The 26,238-nt window shown below is 31.6% G+C and overlaps 1 protein-coding gene across 5 annotated transcripts in view; it reads right to left on the minus strand.

Annotated features, from left to right (window-relative positions):
* LOC145263129 (uncharacterized) overlaps positions 1-26,238 on the minus strand; it is a 340,479-nt gene that overhangs the window by 66,639 nt on the left and 247,602 nt on the right. For 3 of the 5 annotated variants that reach the window (XM_080120072.1, XM_080120074.1, XM_080120071.1), the window contains one exon: positions 4,035-4,061. The exons of the other annotated variants lie outside the window; for them this stretch is intronic. In XM_080120072.1, the coding sequence (XP_079976198.1) occupies positions 4,035-4,061 (27 nt within the window). The remainder of the gene's footprint in view (positions 1-4,034; positions 4,062-26,238) is intronic. 5 annotated transcript variants of the gene reach the window in all.

Here is a 26,238-nt window from a genome sequence, read left to right on the forward strand (position 1 = left end):
CTGACAGAGAACAAGAAATTGAAGTGCAGCATCTGAAGAACAGATATTACACTTTGATCTTGACCCGAAGGCCAAGTGGTCTAAATATTTATTATCCGATTGGTTCAAAAGTAATGTTTTTTGATGTTCAACTTAAATCAAAAACGACATATATTAGGTTGGTGCAAAAATAAAGAAAACATAATTTTAAAAATTCCGTTCAATTTTTATTTCAACTCTAACACCATTCCTCCAATGAACGTTCAACTCAAAAGGAGGTAATAGGGAAGCAATTGAATAAGCACCCCTTTTAAAACTTTGTAAAACTAAAAAATACCAAAAAAACATATTTAACTTTAACATGCAATTAACAAAACTTTTTAACTAAAACAGTTTCTTTCCAACTTTTGCTTTCCATTTAGCTGCAGTCTTGCACATGTATAACAAGAAAAAGTCCCTTCTGATAAATACACAAATTTCAGTTTAATCTTTTTAACTCTACATAACAAAACAAACTAGTGTCTACTTCGAAAGACTTCATGGTGCTTGTTAAGAGAGTCGATGGATCGATTTAAAAAAAAAAAAAAATGTTTCAAGCAAAAAAAAAAGCTTACATACTTAATTGTCATGTCGAAAATAGTAATATATAAAAAAATAACGAAAATTCATTGAGTAGAACAACAGCTATTGTTTTTAGAAAAAAAAAAAAAAAGAAGAAAAGTCTATAACTATAAATAACAAATATTACATGCCAAAAACAAGTAATCTAAAATACTCGTTCCGAGTCATGCCCCCCCTTCAGTTTATTTATAATGTCTAAGAAAACTGCAATTTTACCCAATTTTCCATAAAAATTACTTTTAACTATAAATAACTTTCTCCCCAATGAATTTTAGTAATTTTTTTAATATATTACTATTTTCAACATGACAATTAAGTAACATAATACTGTTCTTGCTTAAAACGACATTTTTTTTTAAAAATCGACCTGTCGACTATCCTTACAAGCATAAACTTTATTTTCGGAATGGTTTTATTTTTAATAAAATATGTTATAATCAAAATATACATTTTAACCTTGGAATTTTTTTTTAGAATGGTTTTATATAATAAAAAATATCTTAAAAGTTTGCATAAAAAATAGTCTTTACATTGAAATTTAAAATTAGGAAAAAAAAATTGTTTTTAAATAAAAAGATTAAAAAAAATATATTTTGATTATAACATTTTTTATTAAAATTATTATTAATATTATTATTATAATTTTTATTAAAAATCCTGAAAAGGAAGCACTTCAAAGTAAATACTAGTTAATTTTTTTCCCCCAAGTTTTAAAATTAAACTGGAATTCGAGTAAGTATTAATCAGAAAGTAACTTTTCCTCGCAATACACTAGCAAGACTTGGCAAGTCCAAAAGAAACTATTTTAGTAAAGAAATAAAAAAAGATAACGGGAACTTTTAAACAAATTAGTTTATTAAAAAAGGAAGAAAAATCAAATTGATTACCACATCAACATAAATTGAATACCAGAGCAAATAAAGACAAAGGAAGGGAGCTTTTGATAGCCGTTTTTTTTTTTTTTGGGGGGGGGGGGGGGTATTTTGGATAATAGAAATGGTTTTTGCTAATTTTTAAAAATTTCACATAACTTCAAAGACGTTAATCTATTATATAAAGATAGTTACATGTGTATGTTTGTATATCCAGGTAAAAGTAAAAAAAATACAAAACAAACACCTAACAAATGTGATATTTTCTACAATGACGTTGAACCAGATGAATAATATATAAAATTAAAAAAAAAAAAAAAAAAATTTCATTCTTTGACTTTAAACTGTCACGGAATTCATCATGAGAGTGGTCTATTTTCCAGCTAGATAATGTACTAACTAAGGGGAAGTAATCGATGCCCACAGGAATCTATAAAAACGAGAAAGACAAGAATGGGCTGGGAAGAGGGATAGAGAAAAGATAGAAGTTTTAATAGAAATATGCAACACTAATATTATCCCGGGAAATGCCAGGTAACCCTGCAAATAATGAGTATATTGAATGGTGAGAATGAATAACGACTTACATACTCTTTCTGTAGAGCTTCACCACATGATTGAAAACAAAACTTCCGCTCAGAGGTTGGTTATTTCATTGTGTCAACATGTGGATTAACGGCATCTCCAAGGCTAAATTGTTTTAATTTTTTTTTTTTTTTGCAGGAAAGTTTTGCATCTTCCCTAAACAGTGCATAGTATTTATAAATGTTCACCCATTTGGTACTGCTTAATGTTGCTCAACTTCGGTGATTTCATAAGAACTAGTGTGTATGTGATTATGCCATATGCAAGTTTGTATATAATAAATGTTTATAATTCCTCTTTAAGCATCTTTTATTTCAATCAGAAATATCATTTCAATGTAGAATAAATAATAATAATTATATATATATATATATATATATATATATATATATATATATATATATATATATATAAGAACAAGTAGTTAATAAAACATGTTAAAAAAAAAAAAAATGAGTTAAAAACATTTAATTTTAAAAAGGAAGCACAAAATAAGTGGATAGTCCTTAATCCGCGGAATTTCTAAGAAATACTTTTCTTTCTCATCAGAGAGTAGAATTTAGCAAAATGCGGGACCGCATTTTGCTAAATTCTACCCTCTGATAAGAAGGAAAGTATTTCTTCGAAACTCAGCAGATTAAGGACTATCCACTTATTTTGTGCTTCCTTTTTAAAATTAAATGTTTTTAACTATTTTTCAAAGTGTTTTTAACATGTTTTATTAACTACTTGTTCTTATTTATACAAACATATATATATATACCTGCTTTGTTTACTCATTGAGCACTTTTTGGTAGACACATGTTTCATTGGATGTACTTCTAGGAAACTAAACTCTACTGCCATTATATATATATATATAAACTCTACTGCCATTATATATATATATATATAAAGTTATATGTGGTTGTTTGTCGTTTTTATACGCGCATCTTAGAAGATGCGCATATAAAAACGACAAACAACCACAGAATTCGCGCATAAGCCTGAAGAGTCCTAGAGTGGATGAAACGCGGAATATTCAGTGTAGCTTAATCGCCATATACATTTTATAACTTACTAACTAGCTCTACCTACGTATTGAGCACTTTTGAAGTAAATACTTAAAGTTTACGCATAAATCTATACTTTTGTATACTAATTTTATGTGAGTAAATTAAGTAGTTATATATATATATATATATATAGCTTGTTTTTTTCTTTCTTCCTCAACACTGACAGCATTCCATTCCTTGCATTACGATAGCCTTCTAACACACACACATTAGCGTTGGGACAATTAATCACAATCGAGAATCAGAAGAATCAGAACATTTTGAGGCAGCAGAAAATTTGTGTGTATTTTCCAATGCCAAAAACGATTATTTTAATTTGTTAAATCAACCTATGCATTAAGCAATGGAAATTCTATATTAAACTTCAAGTGTGCAAGATATTAAAAAAAAAACAAAAAAACTTTGGAGTCGATCCAACCCTAAATTTAAGCGCAGATTCAACGCTACTGGAACAATCTGCACACCAATTTTTCAGATGTGTTTAAAAATATATGTTATTAACAAAAGATTTTTTTTAACTGATGGAAAGACATAAAAAAAAAGCCTCTACTGAGAGTTACTTGCATGAATCTTAAAATACTTCAACATATGTTCATACACTTCTCACAATTAAGAGTTACTAAAATAAAAATTGATGGAAAAAGAGGAAAAAAAAACGCTTCTTATAATAGTTATTTGGATGAATCAAGGCTTAAATCATACACTTATCACAATTTTGTATATCAAAACAACTGATAATATTGAGCTGGAATCGATAATTAGTGATCTTAAAATAAAAAATTAGTGAATGAAAATATCATGCAATTGTAATTAGTTTTAGTAGAACAAAGACATCATACATAAAACATCATTAATAAGAAATAAAATCACAGAATTTAACAAAGAATTAAAGAGAATAAAAGGAAGAGAAAAACCTTCATACATTACAGTTAGAAATTCCATTGTCTTCCTAGCAGACAAAAAAAATGCAAAATCAGAGAAAGGAATGAAAGTGTTTTATAAAGACAGAATAGAAGAAGGATTTGTTGTTTTTGATCGGGGGGGGGTTGGGTTGAATTCATGCACATTTATTATTGTACGCGCTGTAATTTTTTGTTTTGTTTACTAACTATAGCATAGCGATACTTGATTCAGACTAGCCTATTTTTTCTTTTCTTTTTTTTCTCACTATGTTATTGGCATAAATATAATGTAGTTTGCTAGGGGACCTAGGGTTTACTTTCAACAGCCTCATAACTCTCACTTCCCTTTAATCCTCCTATTCTATGTTTCTGACAAAAGGGGAAGAATTGCTGCTTTCTGTTTTGGACTATTATTATTATTATTATTTTTATTTTTTTTTTAGCTCCATTTAGTGGCTTCATGCCTTGTTTGAAGTTATTTTTATTGAAAAAAAAAAAAAAAAAAAAAAAAAAAAAATCCGGCTTGGAATATTAATAAAATGGTGATATTTTATGTTACTCTCCTAAGCAACTTCTAACATTTTACTATCTTACATGTGTTTATAATTATGAAACCATTTCTTAACATTATATGACAGAGCATAACGATGCAGGAACATTTGGGTTGAAGGTAAATCTATCTACAATTACTCTATAGATATATCGTGATTAGATATATTCCATACAATTTATCTACATCCTTCAAGGTTTAAACGTTTTCATAGAATCTATCATATTACTAGACTTGTTGGGTCACAAGCATTGCTACTATATATACTACTTGGACATTATTAAAAAAAAAAATTAATGAACCGAGACATATGTTAAGACATTCGGTTATCTATAATATAAATCTCACCTGTCTGTTTAAATGTATGCATGTATGTATGGCTGCCTAAAACTGTTGACAGAGGCGACGGATTTTCACGAGATTGTAATCGTCTTGAAGCTCAATCCTTTAGACAACAAATATAAAAAAATTGGCTGAAAATATTAATTTCTTCATCCTCAACTGAGCACTTTTCTACAGGGAGGGGTTGCATTTTTCGCCGAAATTTTCGGAAGTCATTCCCTCTTTTCGGTTGACTAGCCTTAATTTAAACATTCGTCACTTCCGGTTTAGTGATGGGCGCAACAGCAAAGACATCACTTTTTTTTCATGTTCTTTTCTTCATTTGCGGTACGGGTTCGAGCCTGCCTGCCCACTACCACATTTTTTTTGTTTTGCTCAACACACACCTCCGAACACCTGGGCAACGCTGGGCACCCAGGCTAGTGCTAAATACCCCCCTCTTCCCCTGTTTTTTGTTTCGTGGAATTTTTGCCAAGATTTGCCGGTTACGATTAAGACTTACATAATTTCAGTTTGATTTTAAAACTACATAAAAAAATCTTGTTTTTACTTTGAAAATATATTTTTAAAGTTTATATAAAATAATCTTTACTTTTTAAATATCTTGTGATGAAAATATATTTTTTAATTTCCAAAACAATTCAATGTAAAGACTAAAAAATATTTTAACTCCAAGATATTAAAAAGACATTTTTATGTGAACTTTTAAAATATACTTTTTATTATATAAAACCATGCTGAAAAAAAAAAAAAAAAAATTCAAAGTAAAGACTAAAAAGAATATACTTTGATTATAACATAATTTATTAAAAATAAAACTATTAAGAAAAATAAATATTACAAAGTAAGTTTTTATGTAAAGTTTTAAAATCAAACTGGAATTATGTAAGTACTAATCAAAAGGGATATACAGGCAAGACTTGGCAAGATTTCCGTTACACAGAAAGTAGAAGTGAAAAAGAAACAGATTTATTTAATACTAGTCAGTTAATGACGGAGTAGACCCAGGAATGTAGAAAAAAGTATAAATGCACGTGGTGTAGAATGGGGTCGTAAGAGGTCTTATCGAACAGAGGGTAAAATTTGAGCTACTTCCTCTGCCCCACCGCGAGATGCTAATGGAAACACGTTTGAATTTATTTACTGATGATGATGAAAATGGCGCTCCTAGGGACAAATGTAATGTTTTAATATTACAGAATAATGTGTTTGTAAGGGAGTTATATAGCTAAATAAGGTAATGGCCAATAGCATAAACATAAATTTTTATGTGCCATCTGTTGGTGTAAACCTACAGTATTTTGGTCCAGAGAGGAAAAATTGCGCCTCTTATTATATACAGGATAACTGGACATTCTTCTTGCAAACTCAGAGGAAACCAGTGCTTCATAATTTCATTAGATTTACATGGCAAAAAATTGAACTGATTAAAAAAAAAATTTTTTTTTTTAAATTCTTTGAAAATTTTTTATCATTGTTGTCAGCAGCTACAAAAAAAAAAAATCTATAAATATAAAAGCGAAAATGTATGTATGTGTGTATGTATGTATGTGTGTTCGCTTTTTCCGTATGTCTACAAAAGGCTTCTTTCAGAGAAGCGGTCACTCGCTTCACAACTTTTTATATCACATATAAATCGTAATATCTCACAGTTAACAACGAAGCTCACCTGTCTATTTAATTTGCTTGATTTCGGGAAGATAAATATTCAACATTTGTCGCTCGCCGCATGTGGGTCAGTCTTTTTCCTATAACATCTTGGGGAAATAAAAATCCCGCAGTCAAACTTGACCTCATTAACTCATTAAAACGGGCACCTGCCGAATCCAAGTAATTAAATAAATTCAAACGTGTTTCCGTTAGCATCTCGCGGTGGGGCAATGGTTAACGTCGCACTTTTTTTTTTCACACTTTAGTTTACAACTTTGCCTCAACGGTTCGGGGTCGATCCTCATACTTACTTTTTTTTACCCCCCCCCCCCCACCTCCAAATACCCGGGCAACGCCGGGTACCCCTCGTTAGTAAATAAATAAAATAAAATAAATATGTGCATAGATAAATTATGTCTGAACTATCATAGTTGAATTATATTTGCTGATGAAGTATTGCAGAAACACCCGATAATTACAATTTTACTAATAGGTCAGGAGATCAAGGTTCAATCTTCAGGTTAATCATATGAAAGCCCTCACCCCTTAAAAAGGTTATTTGATTCCTCCTTGCTAAACATTCAGCATTATATGGTAAGGATCAAGGGTAAGTAAGCCTTAGAGTTACACTCGATTACAGTTGACATACATACATATATATATATATATATATATATATATATATATATATATATATATATATAATATATATATATATAAGTTAATGAGGGATCAGTTTCAAGGTACTGAGATAAAATGTAAACTAGAATATAAAGAGATGGGAAAATGAAAAGTATGTGTGAAAATAGTAATAGAAAAATGAAAAGATACGAAAAACGAGAAAATGGGAGGTAAGAAGAAAATCAAAATCCAAAGGTTTCTTTGATACAAGAGGATTCTTGGCTAACTTCCAATAATCAAACGAGAATAATGACATACATGATTTTCTCCCACCAAACATTCTTATACTTGCAAAATCTGCCTCAACAATGTATGTGTTATCATTATTAAAAATGATCGCAATGAAAATTTCAACCAACAGGTACCTGGTCCTGCTAATAATAAAAGTAATGGATGTCTGGGAACAATCCTGCAGACCATCACCAAGAGAATGGAGAAACCGAGACTCCTTGAAATTTTGGCTAAAACTATGAGGTGCCTTCAATAAGTTTCCAGACTTTTTTTTTTGTACAGGCATTTAAAATTGTTGTAGACGCTTAAAAATTAAGTATGTTATTGCTACTCATCTTATGAGATAACTGACTAATTGTTATGATTTCAGGTTCAAATGGACAGCTACAGCAGGAATTGGAATACACGCCACTAAAGCCTGATTGTCACAGCTGGTGAATTTCAAAAATGTGATCTGGATGTGAGAACAATTTAGAAGAACAATATGCAATAAAATTACGCTTTAAACTTGGAAAAAAAAAAAAATGCCACAGAAACATGCAGACTGCTTTTAGACAATCTTACATGAATTGAGCCTCAGTTATTAAGCTGTATAAGAGATTCAAGGAAGGCAGGGAATCTGCGAGGAATGATAAGTGTGGGAGAAGTAAGAAAGTCAGAGTACCAAAGTTGATTGGCCAAATAAAGAATTTCATGGAGAAAGACCGTTATGTGTCTACAGACAGTAAGTACACAGTTTGGGAACTGTACATACAATTATTCATGAGGAACTGAAGATGCAAAAGATTCGCACAAAGTTTGTCCGAAAGATGCTCAGAGATCAAAAAGAAAGATATTGTCATGACAGCAGAGAGATGGTAAAGATGATTAATACAAATTCTGTAGTTTTTGATGCTCTGATGATTTGTGATAAAAGCTGGGTCTACTGCTATGAGGCAGAGTACCTAGTGGAAGCATCTCCCATACCCAAGAAGTCCAGACAGAGCAAACACACCTCGAAACATCCCTTTTTTTGACAACACAGGCATGATCTACATGCACTGGGCTCCCACTGGACAGACAATCAACAAGTAATACTATGTTGAGGTTTAAAGGGAGTTCAGGAAGAGATTCCGTCGGAAGATGCCAGGACTCTTCAAATCAGGTCAGTGGCATTTCCACCAGTCCACAACTCCATCCTTGTTACAAATTATTTTACCAAGATGAGCATCAAGACAGTTCCTCACCCTCCCTATAGTCCAGACCTCGCACCCTGTGACTTTTGGTTATTCCCTAAGCTCAAGGAAAACCTAAGAGGCTGTCGTTATGAGACAATTGAGGAGATGAAAACGGATGTAATGAGGATTACTGATACACTCACACAAGAGGACTTTCATGGGGCTTTCCATAAGTTGGAACGGTAAAACAAGTGCATTGCAGCTGGAGGAGATTACTTCGAAGGGGACTAGAGTTTCATGTGTGTTCTATCAATAAAAGTGCACATATGAAAAAAGTGTGGAAACTTATTTAAAGTGTAGTATATATGTCGATACTATGCTTCATCTTTTCTGCCCTCAGTCAGTGAAGGAAAAGTCTTCTAGGCGCAAGTAATTTTTTCACTAAAAATCGAGAGTGTCCCTTCTTGGGGAAACTGGATTTTTTCATATTAAAAACCGACCATGTGTTTAACTTTGCCCTGGTGGGAAGGCACATAAACAAGGACCCCAGGAATCAATTGAAACCATCTAGATAGCAGCACTAGATCTGCTAGAAAAGATCGAACTCGTGAATTTGGATTGAATTTCTAACAGAATCCTTTATTTAATTCATGTGGTTAGCATGATCTCATTCCGTCAGCCAAGGACCTGTGGTGCAGTGGTTAGAGTACTTGAAAAAATCAATTGTAAAAGTGATATTCTCCTGAAGGTTGAAGGTTCAATTCTCAGTGTGGGTGACTGAATGAGAGCATGCTACTCCCATGAAGTAAATAAATAGTTCCATCCAAATTCCCGAGTTCGAAAAGATACACGTGAAGAACATGGACCGAAACGTTATGACAGTCAAGATAAGAAAAGTCGTTCAAAAAAATCCAAATAATATGAATACACCTACAAGCCTTATGCTGTCAGATTTAATGCGAGCCAGACCTGTGTATGATAAAAAAGAATACTGCAATATTTGGTTTCTTGGAATGACCAGTGACCAAATTAATGAAGGGGAGGAGCCTTTAAGAACAACTTTTCCATCCTATTTAAAAAAAAACAAAAAAATCTTACCGGCACCCATTTCAAAACCTTGAAATTAGGTCATTCATTTTTTTTATTATATTGAGAGAGAGAGAGAGAGAGAGAGAGAGAGAGAGAGAGAGAGAGAGAGAGAGAGAGAGAGAGAGAGAGAATGCTGCACACACTTTTTAAAACTACTTTGTTATTTATCCATGCCTCCGGGCAACACCAGATAGCCCTGCTAGCAGTAAATAAAATGATAATTCCATTATTAAAGTTATATTGAGGCGAGAAATACACACATACAGACAGAAATGAAAAAGACTTAACTCTTTCTGCGGAGAGATTATGATAATTGAGGATAGAGAAAACCATTATGCGATGTGAAGGCTATGATTTCTGGTCAAGATGAAGAATTTGTAGGGAAATCTTTAAACCGAGCAACATAAATGCAGTACACGCATTGAAATTGAGAGGGACTTCTTCATCATCCTTTTAAAAAAGGAGAAAACACGCATGCATAAATTGATCACACATTAAAAAGCATCAAAGAACATGCCTCCTAAACCAGAAAGAAATATTTGTGAATGCATTATCAATATAATATTCATATAACTATTTAGCATCAATTCAAATTTTTGTACAGGCATTTAAAATTGTTGTAGATGCTTGAAAATTAAGTATGTCATTGCTATACATCTTATGAGATAGCTGACAATTTTTATGATTTCGGGTTCAAGTGAACAGCTACAGCAGGAATTGGAATACACTCCACTAAAGCCTAATTCACGGCTTAACATTTGGATTTTATAAAATAAATAAGTAAATAACAATTGCTATTAAAACTGAATCTTAATTTAAAAGTATGATACATGCAAGGAATGGTAATATAATAGGGTAATATAATAGGGTAGAATGGGTAATATAATTGGAAAATTACCTTCTTGTCTTATTTTTTTAAGGAAGTTTTTTTCAACTGTTTTTTTTTTTTTTCAAGAAAAAAAAAACCAACCTAATCTTTCACATACTTAATGTTGCCTGCCCCCCCTCACCTTTTGTGGTTTTTAAATTGTAAACAACTTTGGCATTGTATGTGTGTATGATTAATTCAGGATTCTCCGTCAATATTCGGAACTGATACCGTAAGAACCGAAATCCTTCAGATGCCATATCCAATTAGGTACCAAACGTATTTTACATTACTTTGAGTGATTTTATAAAGTATCTTATTTTCATCTTAATTTACGCATTACTTTACGATTTTGTTTGCAGAAAAAAAAAAAAAAAACTAAAGTTGGATGCAACGGATGATTTCAGACTTTCCTATTTCAACAGAATCAATAACACGTTTTTAGATGCGACTATAAAAAGAACTATCACAAAGTTAAAATAGAATGTTCATCGGGGGGGGGGGGGACCAAACAAACACAGATTGAAAATGGATGCATTTTTTTTTTTTTTTTTTACTATCCGTACCGACCTGGCATTGCTAGGAGTCCATTAAGTTTAGTATTTTTATTTTTTTGAAGTTTAATTTTTTAAAAAAATTCTGTTTATAACCATGCCTTTTGTGTCAGATTAAGTATCTAACACCTAATATTAACAACAAATGAGAAATGCTAACAACTAAAATAGTATTAGTTATTCCCCTCAGCTGATTTTTCGCTTTTCAGGAGTTTATTTAAGAATGTCTCCATATTATTTGAATACATATGTTTTTATGTGATTTCCAGTGGCTATTGTTCATTTGACTTGCCAACTACCGCCTTCGCTACTGTCAATTTCTTGTACCTCTGCCGCACTCACCATCTCATTTTTGAGTACTTGTAAAATTTGTGTAGTAGTACTTATTTACAAGGCCTCCCCACGGGACAGAGTTAGACACCAGGGTAGTTTTTTAACGTGAAGAAAAGGTACAAAAATAAAAATTGTCTCAGTCGCGAAGGACCCCTCCTCCACCGAAAGAGGACGAGAAACAGAAGCGCCGCATCTGAAGAACAGACACCATACCCCGATCTCGGGCAAAAGGCAGTGGATGTAGTACAAAATAGACTTTAACATGACCTGTAGCCATTATCAAATGCCACAAAAGGTGCATATAAGTGTGGCATTCAGTAACGACCAATAGCCAGACTGATGAGCTCTCAATGAAAAGTCTACTGCGATGAAGATGTATTACTAATAGATGCACACCCTCCGAAGCACTTAAATGATCACGTTGTACAGCCATCTAGGTGCTTCCACGAGACGAACAGCACCAAAACCGGACCTGCATTTTCCATTTCTATTCTCACTTATTCTATTCAGGGCAGACCGTGTAGATCACAAATTAGACTGGCACTTGTATTCATGATTTCCTTGGCCTTTTGGGAATAAAATTGCATTGAAACCATTGGGGATCTTTTAAGTAGATTTTCGACCATAGAGTGAATGTGGTATTTTGGCGAAAAAAATCTGGCTGAGAGTAAGCAAAAAGTTTTTGTTGGCACAAAGAATGAGACTCGACACCCGCCCCCTAAACCCCCAGGATCAAATAAGGAGTAATGCCAAATTTAAATGGAAAATGTGTAACTTTATTTTACTAAATAAATTGTCCTTTTTGCTAGGAGCAAAGTGTAGTATCTGTTCTGATACTACATTTTGTCTTTTGCGTCAGTCAGTAAAAGAGGAATCTTTCTAGATTAAGACCAGTTTTATTTTTTATCCCAATCCAGAACGCCACTCTTTTGGGAAACTGGATTTTCCTGCCACATTAAAAAGCTAACCTTGTGCCTAACTCTGCCTTCATGGAGAGGCAAGTAAATAAGCGTCAAGTATTTGGTCTGTTGAACGCAAAGCAAGAAACTGCCAATTACCATGCACCTTTAATTCTGTCTACAAACTAGGATCTACTTACATTTGATCACCTTTACTGAGTGTTTGCACTAACGAACACAGCAACTCATGTATGTGCACGTGAGCGTCTTGTGGACAGATAAAATTAAAAAAAAAAGAAAAGAAAAAGAAATCAATATAAACTTAGGTAAGATATTGGAATAGCGATTCTTTTCTCTTACAAATAAAAGATTAAATTGAAGAATAATGTGAGGTGTGATTCTTGCAACCGAGTTGAACAAGTAAATCTGCAGACATCAGGCCATACTTTTGTTTATTTCATGGTGAAAGAGAATTTGCCAAAGAGCAGGGAAAACAGGCGTTTCCAGCAGAACATCTCATTGTCTTCATGAAATAATCATCCAGTGTTCTGTTTAGTAGAAACAGAGGAGCACAAAAGAATAAAATCTTTTATTTATATATATATATATATATATATATATATATATATATATACATATACATTAGCACGCCACGCAGCATTACCCGGTCATAAAATATGCTTAAACATGATATTTTGCTTAATGCAGATTTCGTATTTATTATCATATTATATCGGATCCAATATATAGCAATGATTTAAAGTTAAAAAAAAAAAGAAAAAAAAAAAGAAAAACAAACAAATGGCTCGTGTGCCACCACTAAGAATCGAAACCAAAATGTTTAGCTTACAATTTACTTTTTCCTTTGACGTTAATGCCTGAGCTTTGCAGATATAAAGGCTAAAAATTAAAAAAATGAACCAACAGCTATTACGTTACACTTGCATATTCGTAATGCCGTTGTTCGACCTACACCTGGCAAATTCCATTCCTTTAATTTTCACACTTTTGCACCAATTTTCCACAGCTAAAACACAAATATAAAGTTTTGCATGGGTTCGAATATCCTATATATTAAGTTTCATGTCTGTAGACCAAAAACTGATAGAGGAGTTTGATTGGCAAAATCTTTTAAATAAATAAATTATATATATATATATATATATATATATATATATATATATATATATATATATAGTCCTGGTCAAAATCATAAGATCACTTAAGAAAGTAAGTGTTTCCGCATATCATAGAATTTTTAATCAAACAAATAGTTGAAACCATTGCCAAAAGGGAAAATATGATGGAAAAAAAAAATGAAATCTGCTTCATTCGGAACCTTAACCCTGATCTAATAATTATTTTTTAAAAAACAAACATTTTCACTTGGTCAAAATGATAAGACCACTGATAATTTATCTAACAAAAGGCAATTATAAATTACTAAAAAGGGTCCCAGTATTTAGTATAGCCTCCATTATTACAAATTAATTAAAAAATTCTCTTTGGCATGCATGCGACTAATTTTTTTATCAGGTGCGAAGGAATTTTATCCCATGTACTGAAAACTGAATCAGAAAGTTCCTTTATTGAATCATACTGGGCTCCATCCTTGAACACTTCTTTTGCCATCCATCCCCAAAGATTTTCAATGGGATTGAGGTACGGAGAACATGCTGGATGATCTAACAATTCTATATTATTTGAAGAAAAGTATTCTTGTGCTTGTCGAGAAGTGTTTATCGCAGCGTTGTCTTGCTGGAAAATCCAATTTCTTCCACACTGACATGGACCTTTAGTCCTGATAGAAGCATTTTCAAGCTTTGAAATGTACTTCAATGATGTTTGCCGGCCTTTCACTACTTGCAACTTTAGGGTCCCAGCTGACGAAAAAGCACTCCAGATCATTAAAGACCCTCCTCCACTATGCCGAGTTGAAAAAGTCTCTTTGGGCCAATTTTTATCATGCCAATAGTGTTGAAATCCATCTGGACCATCTAGATTAAACTATTTCTCATCGGAGAAAATTACATTTTCCCACTTCGCTTCATCCCAAGTCTGGTATTTGGCGGCATATTTAAGTCGGTTAGTTTTGTGCTGTTCAAGAAGACGTGGTTTCTGCAGTCACTTTAAATGATTGAAACCCTTCATTTTCAGATGCCTTCTGATGGTTTTAGGACTACATTCTGCTACTGTTTGGCTTTTAAATCGACTTGAGCTCATACTGGAGTTTATTTTTAAACTTCTTCTGATACGACGATCCAGTGATAGGGTTATTTTTTTTTTTGGTCGACCTGGACTCTTTTTGTGTCCATATTGATCTGGATTTCTTAAAAAATTTGTGATGACCGTTTTGCTACGATTCACTTCCTTTGCAATGGATCTATGGGATATTCCACCCCTATTAAGCTCAAAGATCCTTCCTCTCTCAAACTCTGATAATGGTTTCCCTTTTGCCATCTAGGAAATTAATTCAAATAAATGTTTAAAAGAATATGCAAATTAGCTAAATCTTTTGCAGATGAATGCAATTCCACAACCCATATATAACAATATATTTCTTTTTAAATAAATAGCAAAAAGGGTTTTTAACATGAATATCAATACACACAAACTCAAATTCATAGGAGTATTGATAAATATGCACATATATTTGCTAGCAGATGCCGGTGTTTCCAGGGGCAAAAGTATAACATATTTCTATCAAAAGCTTCTATTTCTCTACTTCTGTCCATCTTTCTCTCTCTAACCTACTTTTTCCCCTGCCCAGTCAATTCCTCTCTGGCTGGACATGCACGCATGTACACACACACATACATAGATACAACTCTTTTATATAACAGATTCACCAAGGAATTAATCAGCATTTTTTCTCCAAATTTGTAGATAGCACTAAAAAAAAACTGACCTCCCTGACAAAGCCTGGCCCAGATGACCCCCAGAGAATTAATACATTGTTCCTAAATTTAGATATTATTCAACACTGACCAAGAATATGCCAATTTTGTGGATGTTTGTTTTATAGTTTTTAACTTTTAGCTGGATATAAAAACACCTACACAGAAAACTGCCCCTTTTTTATAATACACACACTGGAAAGCCATGTATTTTACAGCTGTCCTGTTTTTAAATCTCCAAAACAGCCACATGGTAAGCAGCTGAGGATTCCTGTTTTCTATTTTCTTTTTTTCCATCCTTATACAGTTCAATTCTCTTTAATAATTGTAAACTTTTGAGAAGTCGTCTTATGCAAGTGCTAAGTCTATTTAACAGTTTGAGTTAAGTATTTTTTTTCCCCATCCTTATATAAATGAATTCTCTTTTGTAATAATAAATTTTTTAGAAGTCGGATTATGTAGGTGCTAAGTCTATGATGGGTTAAATTTAGTTTCTTTTTATTTTCTGGGAATTTAAACTGCATTCTTTATTTTTACATTTTTTTCTTTTTTTACCCAAAGCTAATATTAGACTAATATATATAAGTTTACAGAAGCTTTGGGTATTTTACAAAAAGATACCAAAATAAAATAATTTAAACAATAAATTTAATAAACGCAGTTTTCAAATTTCTGGAAAAAAAAAACAAAAAAAAAAACAACTAAATTAAATTAGCATGTGCATAAGACGACTTTCTGTTTAGAAATCCATAGTTATACAAGAAAACTAAATTATATAATAGTGGGGTGAGAAACAAACAAAAAAAACTTAAATTGTAAAATAGAAAACGAGGATCATCAACTGTATATATATATATATATATATATATAGTAAGTTATAAAAAAATATATATGGCAATTAAGCTACATGGAATATTCTGTGTAGCTTAATTGCCATATATATTTTTATAACTTACTCCATAGCTCTACCTATGTATTGAGCACTGTTGAAGTAAATACTTTTTTAAAAAATCATTGAAAATTTTATATCTATATCATTAATTGCTAGATGAAAGATAATGTTTTTAAATTGCAAAATGTACCTAACATAAAATAAATCCAAGGTAAGTGATTCAATTTAAATTAAATTTTTATACCTTACTTTGTAAAATTTATAAAAGTGCACTTTGAAGATAAATAAATTTCAAATCGAATCTTGTACCTTTATTTTTAAAGCCTATAGTAAAAACATTTTGTTTAACAATTTTCATGCCTGGGATGAAATGCTTTTCTAACTTGTATCTTATCTTTTAAAGATGTTATTTTAAAACTCCCCTTCTCTCTATTTCAGTTTGTATATCTCCTCACACCACAACTCATTTTTTGCAACCCCCTCTTTGTATTATTACAAATCTGAATATTCTGTTTCAGTTTGTATTTCTCTTCACACCACAACTCATTTTTTGCAACCCCCTCTTTGTAATACAGGTCTGAATGAGAAAATCTGAATTTTTTTAAACAAAAACTTTAAAATAATTTTTTTAGATTAAATTTTTTAAAACTTCTTTCAGAATAGAAAATCTTTAAAATTTAATAAGGAAGATATTTCATATAGGTTTCATTAACAAATATTCAGTACATAACGAGAAAAATAGAGATGAAAATTTCAAAAGGACTGTATAACTGGTTACGGTCAATAGTAGTCCTCGCCAGCGAAAGTCTTTGCTATTGTTATTCTATTATTATTATTATTTAAAACATTTTGTGGCTCTTTTGCGCAAGGACTAATTTTCATATATTAATTTATGTGATAAAATTAAGTAGCCATTATATATATATATAAGAATATTCATACCAGGGTGGGTAAAATTTAATCCATCAACAGAACAAATTTGGTATATATTTGTTATCAGTGATTATGAAGGAGTGAAAATAAAAAGATACATAATTCATTTCATAACTTTTTGTGCAAATGTATTCCTCATATTAACTATTGATGTCAGATGCAACAGTAATACTCATGCGCTTTGAATCAATGGTGGATTAAATCAGTGTATTTCTAATTCAAGAAAAGAATTACTTTAATTTTTACTGATGAATGTTAAAAAAAATTCGGTCAAAATGCCTATTCATGATGACCTTTTTCTTCCTATTATGCTGAAGCAATTGTAAAAGTTTGTACATTAATTACGGGAGGGGGAGTTTTAAAAAAGGTTATACTTACTAATCTTTCATTTTCATATATATATATATATATATATATATATATAATAATGATGGGACGATTTATTTTCCTCTATTCCAATTCTTTATAAATCTCTAAACATTTAACTATAAAAATGTTCTTTTGTCCCGATTACTGTAAAAACACATCTTAAATATGCCTATATTTTCTCAAACGTAAAAACACACTTGTGAGGGGATGATATAGAGATTTTAGTCTTACTGGAAGTTTAAATCAATAAATATTTATTATTTTATTGCTACAAGCAGTGGAAGATGTTTCTTAAACCAAAATCAAATGTAAAAGATTATTTAAGGAATTGGTTTTGGCATCGGAAAATAGGCTCAAATTTTTTGATTCCAATACCGATAGCTCAAAAAGCTAAGATTTTTTCGATTAATTGTCCCAACATTAATATATATGTGTGTGTTTGGAGGTAGTGCAGCGAATAGAAAGTTTTAAGCAGTAATTTGTTCGATGAGACAGTCTTTGGTAGGTTGATAGTTGGGAATAATAATTAGGAATTACCTGCTTCTTCTATCCCATATTGTACTTATGGAATGAGAAAAAGCTAGTCGAGCAGATTGAAGAAGATATTAGGTTCACCATTTCATACACATACACACATATATATATATAAGCCTGACGAATCCTAGCGTGGATGAATTGGGGAATATTTTGTGTAGCTTAATTGCAATATATATTTTTATAACTTACTACCTAGCTCTACCTATGTATTGAGCACTGTTGAAGTAAATACTTAAAGTTTACGCAGAAAAAATTATACTTTCGTATATTAATTTCTGATTAAATGAAGTGGTCATATATATATATATATATATATATATATATATATATATATATATATATATATATATATATATATATATGTTGCCGGGTCGTACAATATATTTTAATTCATGCAGATTGTGTATGTATTATAGAATCAATCCTCTACTGATTATTATATAATTATATATTATAAGGAATGTCATTCAAATTTCGTCTGTGTTTGTTTACAATATTATATCAGCTGATATTTGGGCTTGATCATCTTAAACAGTCTTTCTTCTTTTATAGATAATAAAATATATTTACAGGGGAATATTTTACGTTACACCAATCGGTGTAACGTAAAATATTCACCCTGTAAAAATTATTTTATTGTCTACAAGAGAAAGGCTATTCTTAAGATCAGATTTTTTCAGCTTCCGATACTTAGTGGATCATTTTCTGTACAAAACATATCTAAGAACACTGTCAGATATATAAATTACCTTTGTGTGAAATTTGCAAAAGATAGGCTCAGCTATTTTGGAAGCTAAAAGGCAAGAACTCACACACACAAAATGATATATATATATATATATATATATATATATATATATATATATATATAACAGTGTAACTGCATTTCAAGTTTCAAACATTTATTTTTCTTACCAAACAGTTCTTTCCGTATATCAAAATATATATTTTTAACAGATCTGTTTCGTTATGCAAAAAAACAACCAATTATTATATGCTTATTTTCTGATACCCAAAACGATTCTTTTTATGCTTTTTATTTCTTTGATTTTGTTTAAAATTTATTTTTTTCCGGCTTGCATTAATGATGAAATGATATTTATTGGTTTTAAACTACCAGTAAAACTAAAATCTATACATCACACCCATACGTTTTACATTTTCGAAAATATATGTACATATTACATTATTTTTGAAGTAATCTGACCCCCCTCCACCAAATACTCCATATTCAGAAATTAAAATTGAATCGGTATCAGCAATTGTATTGGAATTGGGAAAAATGTTGGAATTGTCCTATCACTAATATACATTATATATATATATATATATATATATATATATATATATATATATATATATAAATAACATACATGCACATATTAAACATTTTGATTGTTTTTTTAATGCTTTTGATCAATTAGTATAAATTGACCTGTTATTAGATTATACAAGGTTCCTAATATATGGATGTTTAAGTTGCTCACTACAAGCAACTTTATCTTCATATAAAACCTACAAGAATAGCTTTTAAAAAGATGACAAAATAATGAAAACTGACTATCAAAAATTATTTATCTGATACATTAAATCCTATTAAGTGTATAGATTGCATTTTGAACAATTTTTCATTTTACACAAATTGATGTTTATCTTCAAAGCAAAATAAAATCACGTAAAATCAATAAGGATGAGGTTTGTATAGGAGTTGCAGTCAAAAGGTACATGGTTTCAATCGTGTGCGTTTTCAGTATCTAAAAAATGTCCATCAATTTGGTGCCGTGCTATTGTTAGAGCTCCCTTTTAAGATTAAAAAGACCCAACTGCAGTTCCTATCATTTTTACCAATCTGATTCCTTCTTGAAACTAACTCTGCAACCCTGGATTGTTACAATAGCAACAAAAAGGATATTTTAAACTGAAACTTTCAGAGATATGTCTGGGCACAGCTAAAAGAAAAAAAAAAAAAGTACAAAAAAAAAAGAGACACATCCACAATTATACTAGCATTTAAACTTACAAAGATGGCTATTCTAATTAATGTACAAAATAAGAAAAACTGACCTCTTCAAAAAATGACTTATCAGGTACAATAAATCCTATAAAGTGTGTAGATTTCATTTTAATCTTTTTCCCTTTTTTCCTCTTCAATTTATATTTATTAAATATCTCCTGAACAATTCCGGGTATATAGTGTACGCATGCCTTGGAGGTTATAATAAGATCTTTCCTTCATGAAAGCTGTTAAGTGTTCTTAATTTGCTTGCTTGCGTTTCTTTCTCTCTCTCTCTCTCTCTCTCTCTCTCTCTCTCTCTCTTCCACAGTGATTGGCTCACAATAGATTTGAGACATGAGCTGATGAATCAAGTGATTGCCAAATTAAAAGTCAAACCTTTTCCAACTTCCTTTTTTCTTTCCAATTTAAACATTTGCCAAATTTTGGTAAAGAAGTTACAGACCAATCTAATTTCAGGTATTTAGTGGCCTGAAGTAAATACAGATGAAAAAAAAAAAAAAGAAAAAAAAAAGGGACTTTATTTCATTTTTCACTCTTTCTTTCTATTGGCAAACGGATAGTTAACATATCGAATTAAATCTAAAGGAGATTTACGGGTTAAACAAAAAGATACAATAACTAAAGATTTATGGTGATCTGTGCATCAAGAGGTCGTCAAATTTCTGCTAAATTTTAAACTTCTAAACAGATCCTACGTATGTTTTTGATTGTTTAGTTGTTTTATTTTACAGCACATCAACCTTTTTCAGGTTATTTAATCACGTTTCAATTTTTTTTTATCATCAAATATTTATTCATGGTGTTTAGTTTAATTGTTTTATAGAAAAAAATTATTGGTTTTCGTTTTCAGCTTTGCAGAACATGATTAAGTTTTACAAAGGGAAAGGAAAAAATACAATATCAACGTTTGATGCATTTTGGGTCAGGAAGCCGGTATCTCTTTTTTGGTTCAGGTCACTGCACAGTGGAACAGGCTGCCAATTACGACCAAGACATCAAGGCTGTTCTAGGTGTATCATGCCACTGATGTTTGAATAATTACCCTTTACTTAAGCAGTGGAGGATACAAAGGAAAACAATTATGACCTAAAATATCTGTTCGTTAATTATTAGTTAATTATTAATCTTTTATAGTTAATTATAAATTAAATAAAAACATACCTTGTTTGTTTTAAATAAAATTCACATGGGAAGTCATATTGATGTTTGACAAAAGATAAATAAATTAACATGTAGCCATTTTTAGTTTTAACACAGACACGGAAAAGAGATTGTGTGTATATATTTACATGTCCGCATAAACAGAGCGAGTGACACGCAATCACTCGTTTTATATACAAAGAGGAGATAACTCCAAGTTATTCAAAAACTTAAATAACATGTCATCACAAACACAGACAAGTTAAAGAGACAACTGCTGCGGTTTTCATTAAATCAAAACCCAACTAACATTGACAATTCCTAATAATATCAACAGGAATTTAAATATACCTTTTGAGGAGTTTTACTTTTTATATCTCAACATGTAGTTGGGATCTCTACAAAACCCAGCAAAAGACATACACCATAGGAACTTTCGTCCCAGAAAAAAAGAAAAGGCAGCACCCTGTCTGTGCTTTTGTTCTGTGGAATAGTCTACCAAAGGCGGCAGTAACAATGCCAATATCCAGGTTTAAAGTCGGCTGAGACAAATATTCAAACAATATATAGACATATGCGTCTTCCGTTCTTTTAAATGGCTTGTCATACTTTACTATTTTTTGTGAATTAATCTGATTTTTGGGACCCTAACATCTTTATTTCTAAACCACCAGTAAAAAAAAATTTAAAAAAAGGGTTTTCTGCTGTCAAAGCAAAGATGAGAGCTACTAATGCCGTTATCTAGAAACAACCCTTCTTTCTAAAAGTCATGAAAGATCGTATTACATCGGATAAAAAATTTTATTGTGATCAGAAAGTGTCATTATTAGAGAAATAAAAAAGAAACAAAAAAAGAGAGATAAAAGAAAGAGGAAAAAAGAAAACACTAAAAGGAAAGAACTAAAACAAACTAAAAAAAAGAAATAAAAACATTACTTGCTAAGAGTAATATTCATAAACAGAATTTTCGATTAAGTTCCATACATCTAGAGAGAGAGAGAGAGAGAGAGAGAGAGAGGCATGCAGTATCAATATTAGACAAGCACCATGCAATTCCCAAAGAGCAAACAAAAACGGTTTCAAAGTATCTTTTTCTCTCTAGTTTCTAAAGAGCATTATAATATAATAATAGTCATTGTGTATATTTATTTATATAACCGACATTGCAGGCAGTAATTTCTAACAGTCACATGGTTTACGTTTCACATGCCATAGAAAAGGGCATTTTTTTTTTCTTTCAGTTTCATTGTTGTGACTTAATATGTATAAAAATTGTTTTATTTATACTAACTTTCAATGATAGACCTTTTCAAGTTGATTCCGATAGAATTTTTACAATTTTACTCTTTATGCCTGTTGATTGCTCAAATGCTTGATGGCATTTGAGCAATCTCTGCTCACTGTACTCTTAGCATAAGCAATCCCTGCATTCGTCCATCACTTTACTTTGTTTCTTTTGTTTGATGCCGGTTTTATTCAAGTATCAAATATTTCTTGTGATTTTATTCGTATAACTTTTACGTTTCAGAAATTCTTACATTTAAAGTGTAAAAGTGTTTATAGTGTACAGTCTTATTAAATCCATTTTTCTTTAGACTTAAGGGATAATACTGACAATACTAAAAATACCAATACTACTACTAACAATAACATGAAAGATCAAGGAGAATTGAAGGATCGAGGAGGGAAAGCACTTATTATTACTCGTATGGAGGAGTGCAAAAAGTATTGAAACCTTGGGGAGGTTTATTGTCATTCAAATCCCAGTGGAGACTAATCGTCATTGTCAGAGAAAAATCAATGGTAAGTAGCTGTTGTGATAATGCAAAGTCATATACAAAGGTTCCTTAAAGAATACCAGAGATCTGGGGATACTTGTCACTCAGACTCCAGGGAACACCCCCAGTTATTATCAGTGTGTAATCTCTGATTATGACCTGTGTGAAAACTCCTAGCGAGTACAAGTTATAATAATGATGAAAAAAAAAAAAAAAAATTCCATAAATAAAGTTCTTTTTCTTTTTCATTTCCTCTTAAGTAAAACAACGTTAACCACCTCCCAATCTCGAAAGCTATTCTTAACATGAGGAGGTTGGGGGAGGGGGTGTTTATACTATGCTGGGGCAGGTCATAAAAAATACCTTCAGTTTTTTTTTTAATAAATGCTTTTGTGCTAGTGTTAGCCATTTTTTTTTTTTTTATATGTATATGAAATGTAATATTAAAAAAAAAAAAAAAAAAAAAAGACAAAAATAACTAAAAAGATTGGGGCAGTAATTCATTAGCATCATATTCAGTCCAACATCCATTTTACATGCTGGAATGTGTTTTATCAGCGTTAATAAATTAACTTCCAAACGAACCTACCCAGACATTTATTTAACCCTGTTTCTATCAAGTCCGTTTTCATCACTTCTTTCAATGTTGTCCTTGGCATCCCCTGCCTACCTAAATGGTTATACATCTACAAGCCCCCAAAATCTCAACCATTCTTTTAATGTGACCATACCAACAAAGTCTCCTGTTCTGCACATATCTCTGTATACTGATAATCAGATCTAAGACTATCTTTAAGACTCACATTACACATTCATCCTATTCTCATAATTTCTTAGCATCTAATGCATGTTCTTAACACTCACTGGCAACATCTGACTTCCATACATCATCACACATGGTCAAAACTAGTAAAGCTCTACTAGTTAGTAATGACAGAAGCTACCTAAACGTACTCCATCCATTCCAAATTTTACCAGCACCTCCCGGTGCTCCAATTTCTACCAAAAAATTTAAATTAATAACTTGTAACAAGCTATGAATGAAATAGGATTTGATTTATATAACCATTTACCATATTTTTAAATGATAGATTACACACACACACTAGAACCCCGAAATAAAGCATTAAAAATTAGTAACAAAATACAGTACAGTATATAATACACATGTATATAATCAAATAACATTGTAAATAACACAGTAAAGCGGGGTAAATACCATAACCAGTGGCCGGAAAAACACCATATTCAATATCGTAACCTAAAAGACTATATCCCAGGGTTCTACATAAATACTTTTAATGTATATATTAAATAGTTATTTTTTAAATATTGCCACATTTATTTAAGATTAATAAAAATGGATTTGCACTTTGAGAGCATATATATAAAGAACTGACCCACTAAATTATCACCCCATTAACCTCCTCCCGCTTTTTGCCAAAATATTTGAGTCCTTAGTTAATCAAGCCCTAGTCCAGCACCTAACAGCTGCTAAACTCTTGACTGACAAATAATATGGATTTAGGCAAGCCCGTTCAACAGCAAATATCTTAACTGTAGTATCTGAACGTATATACCGTTCACTGGACAAAACAGGGGAGGGTAGAGTGGTAGCCCTGGATATATCTAAGGCTTTTGACAGGGTATGGCATGATGGTCTTCTAAGGAAAATTAGATCATATGGAATCACTGGAAGAATACATAACGTAATTAAATCCTTCTTGAGTAAGAGAAAAATCCAAGTTATCCTTGATGGTCGTACATCTAAACAATATGACATAAATGCGGGAGTACCTTAGGGGTCTATCCTTGGACCTCTATTATTCCTGATATTCATAAATGACCTCCCTGATAAAATTGTTTCGGAGATGGGTATATTTACCGATGACACCACTCTCTATAACAGATATGAGGGGAAAACAAATGAGCACATATCTAAGAAAATGGCAGAAACACTAGAGGATGATCTCCAATCTGTAGTGGAATGGGGACAAAAATGGATGGTCACATTCAATGCTGCTAAAACTAAGCTTGTTTCCTTCAATAACTACAAGAAACCGTCTCTACCACCAATAGCAATGGCCAAGAACACATTGCCTGAAAGTACTTCTTTTAAACTCCTCGGCCTAACGTTTACAGGGAATATGAACTGGAATAGATACATTGAGAGCATTGCCAAGGCTGCTGCAAAGAAGGTCGGCTCCCTCTACCATGCTAGAAAGCTACTTACGCCTGACAGTATCCTGTACCTCTATAAGGCCACCATTCGCCCATATATGGAGTACTGTTGTCACATCTGGGCTGGTGCATCTGCTGCTTGTCTCTCGCTCCTGGACAGGGTTCAAAAGAGAGTCGCCAACCTGATAGGTTCTGAACTGTCATCTAGACTTCAGCCTCTGTCCCATCGACGAGATATTGCATCTACAAATACTTTAATGATGAATGCTCTGACGAACTGCAAACACTTGTACCTCCTCGACGTAACTACCCCCGACAAACCCAACAAGCCACTAAGTCTTACCACTTTACAGTAGAGATCCCTAGGTGCAAGAAAGCCTTTTACTCCAATAGTTTCTTCCCCAGAACTGCAGGTCTTTGGAACCCCTTTCCAGGATTCTGTTTTCCAAACTGTACTGATATGCGGAAGTTCAAGTGTAATGTGAACAAACATCTTTCTACTCATCCCCCTTCATAGTGTCCCTGCAAATTATGTCCCTGATAATAGCTCCCTGCTTTAAAGTGGCACTGTGCTTATGTTCGGGGTGAAAATTGAATAAAAAAATGAAAAAAAAAAAAAAAAATATATATATATATATATATATATATATATATATATAGTTAGCGAACAATTCCAGTAGTACAAGTACATATACCATTCATATTTTATTGATTGTATACAACCAATAAAATAATATTAATGGTATATAAATATACCTGTGGTAGTGGAATTATTTACTATATTATATTATTTGATAAGTGCTTTTTCTTCTGATGAGTTAAGGGCGAAATAATTTCAATAATTAAATGTATGATTTTGCACTACAAAACAGGTGCTGTCAAGAATTGTGCATTTCAACTTATTTAAATGTTGAAATGGTAAGATGGTCAACATCTTGAAATGTGTCATTTATTTTATATATGATATATACACATACATACATACTAGTGAGACCCATGGAAATTCCACAACTAATTAATAAAAGTAAGTTCTTATTAATTTTTTTTTTTTTTTATATTAGTAGGTTTAAGGGGAAGGGTATCAAAACTATATTACATTTGTGCTCTCATCCAGAATGTCTGATTT

Source organism: Euprymna scolopes, chromosome 38, assembly GCF_053919585.1.
Source record: "Euprymna scolopes isolate OS-2025 chromosome 38, ASM5391958v1, whole genome shotgun sequence".
NCBI classification, from domain to species: Eukaryota; Metazoa; Mollusca; class Cephalopoda; order Sepiida; family Sepiolidae; genus Euprymna; species Euprymna scolopes.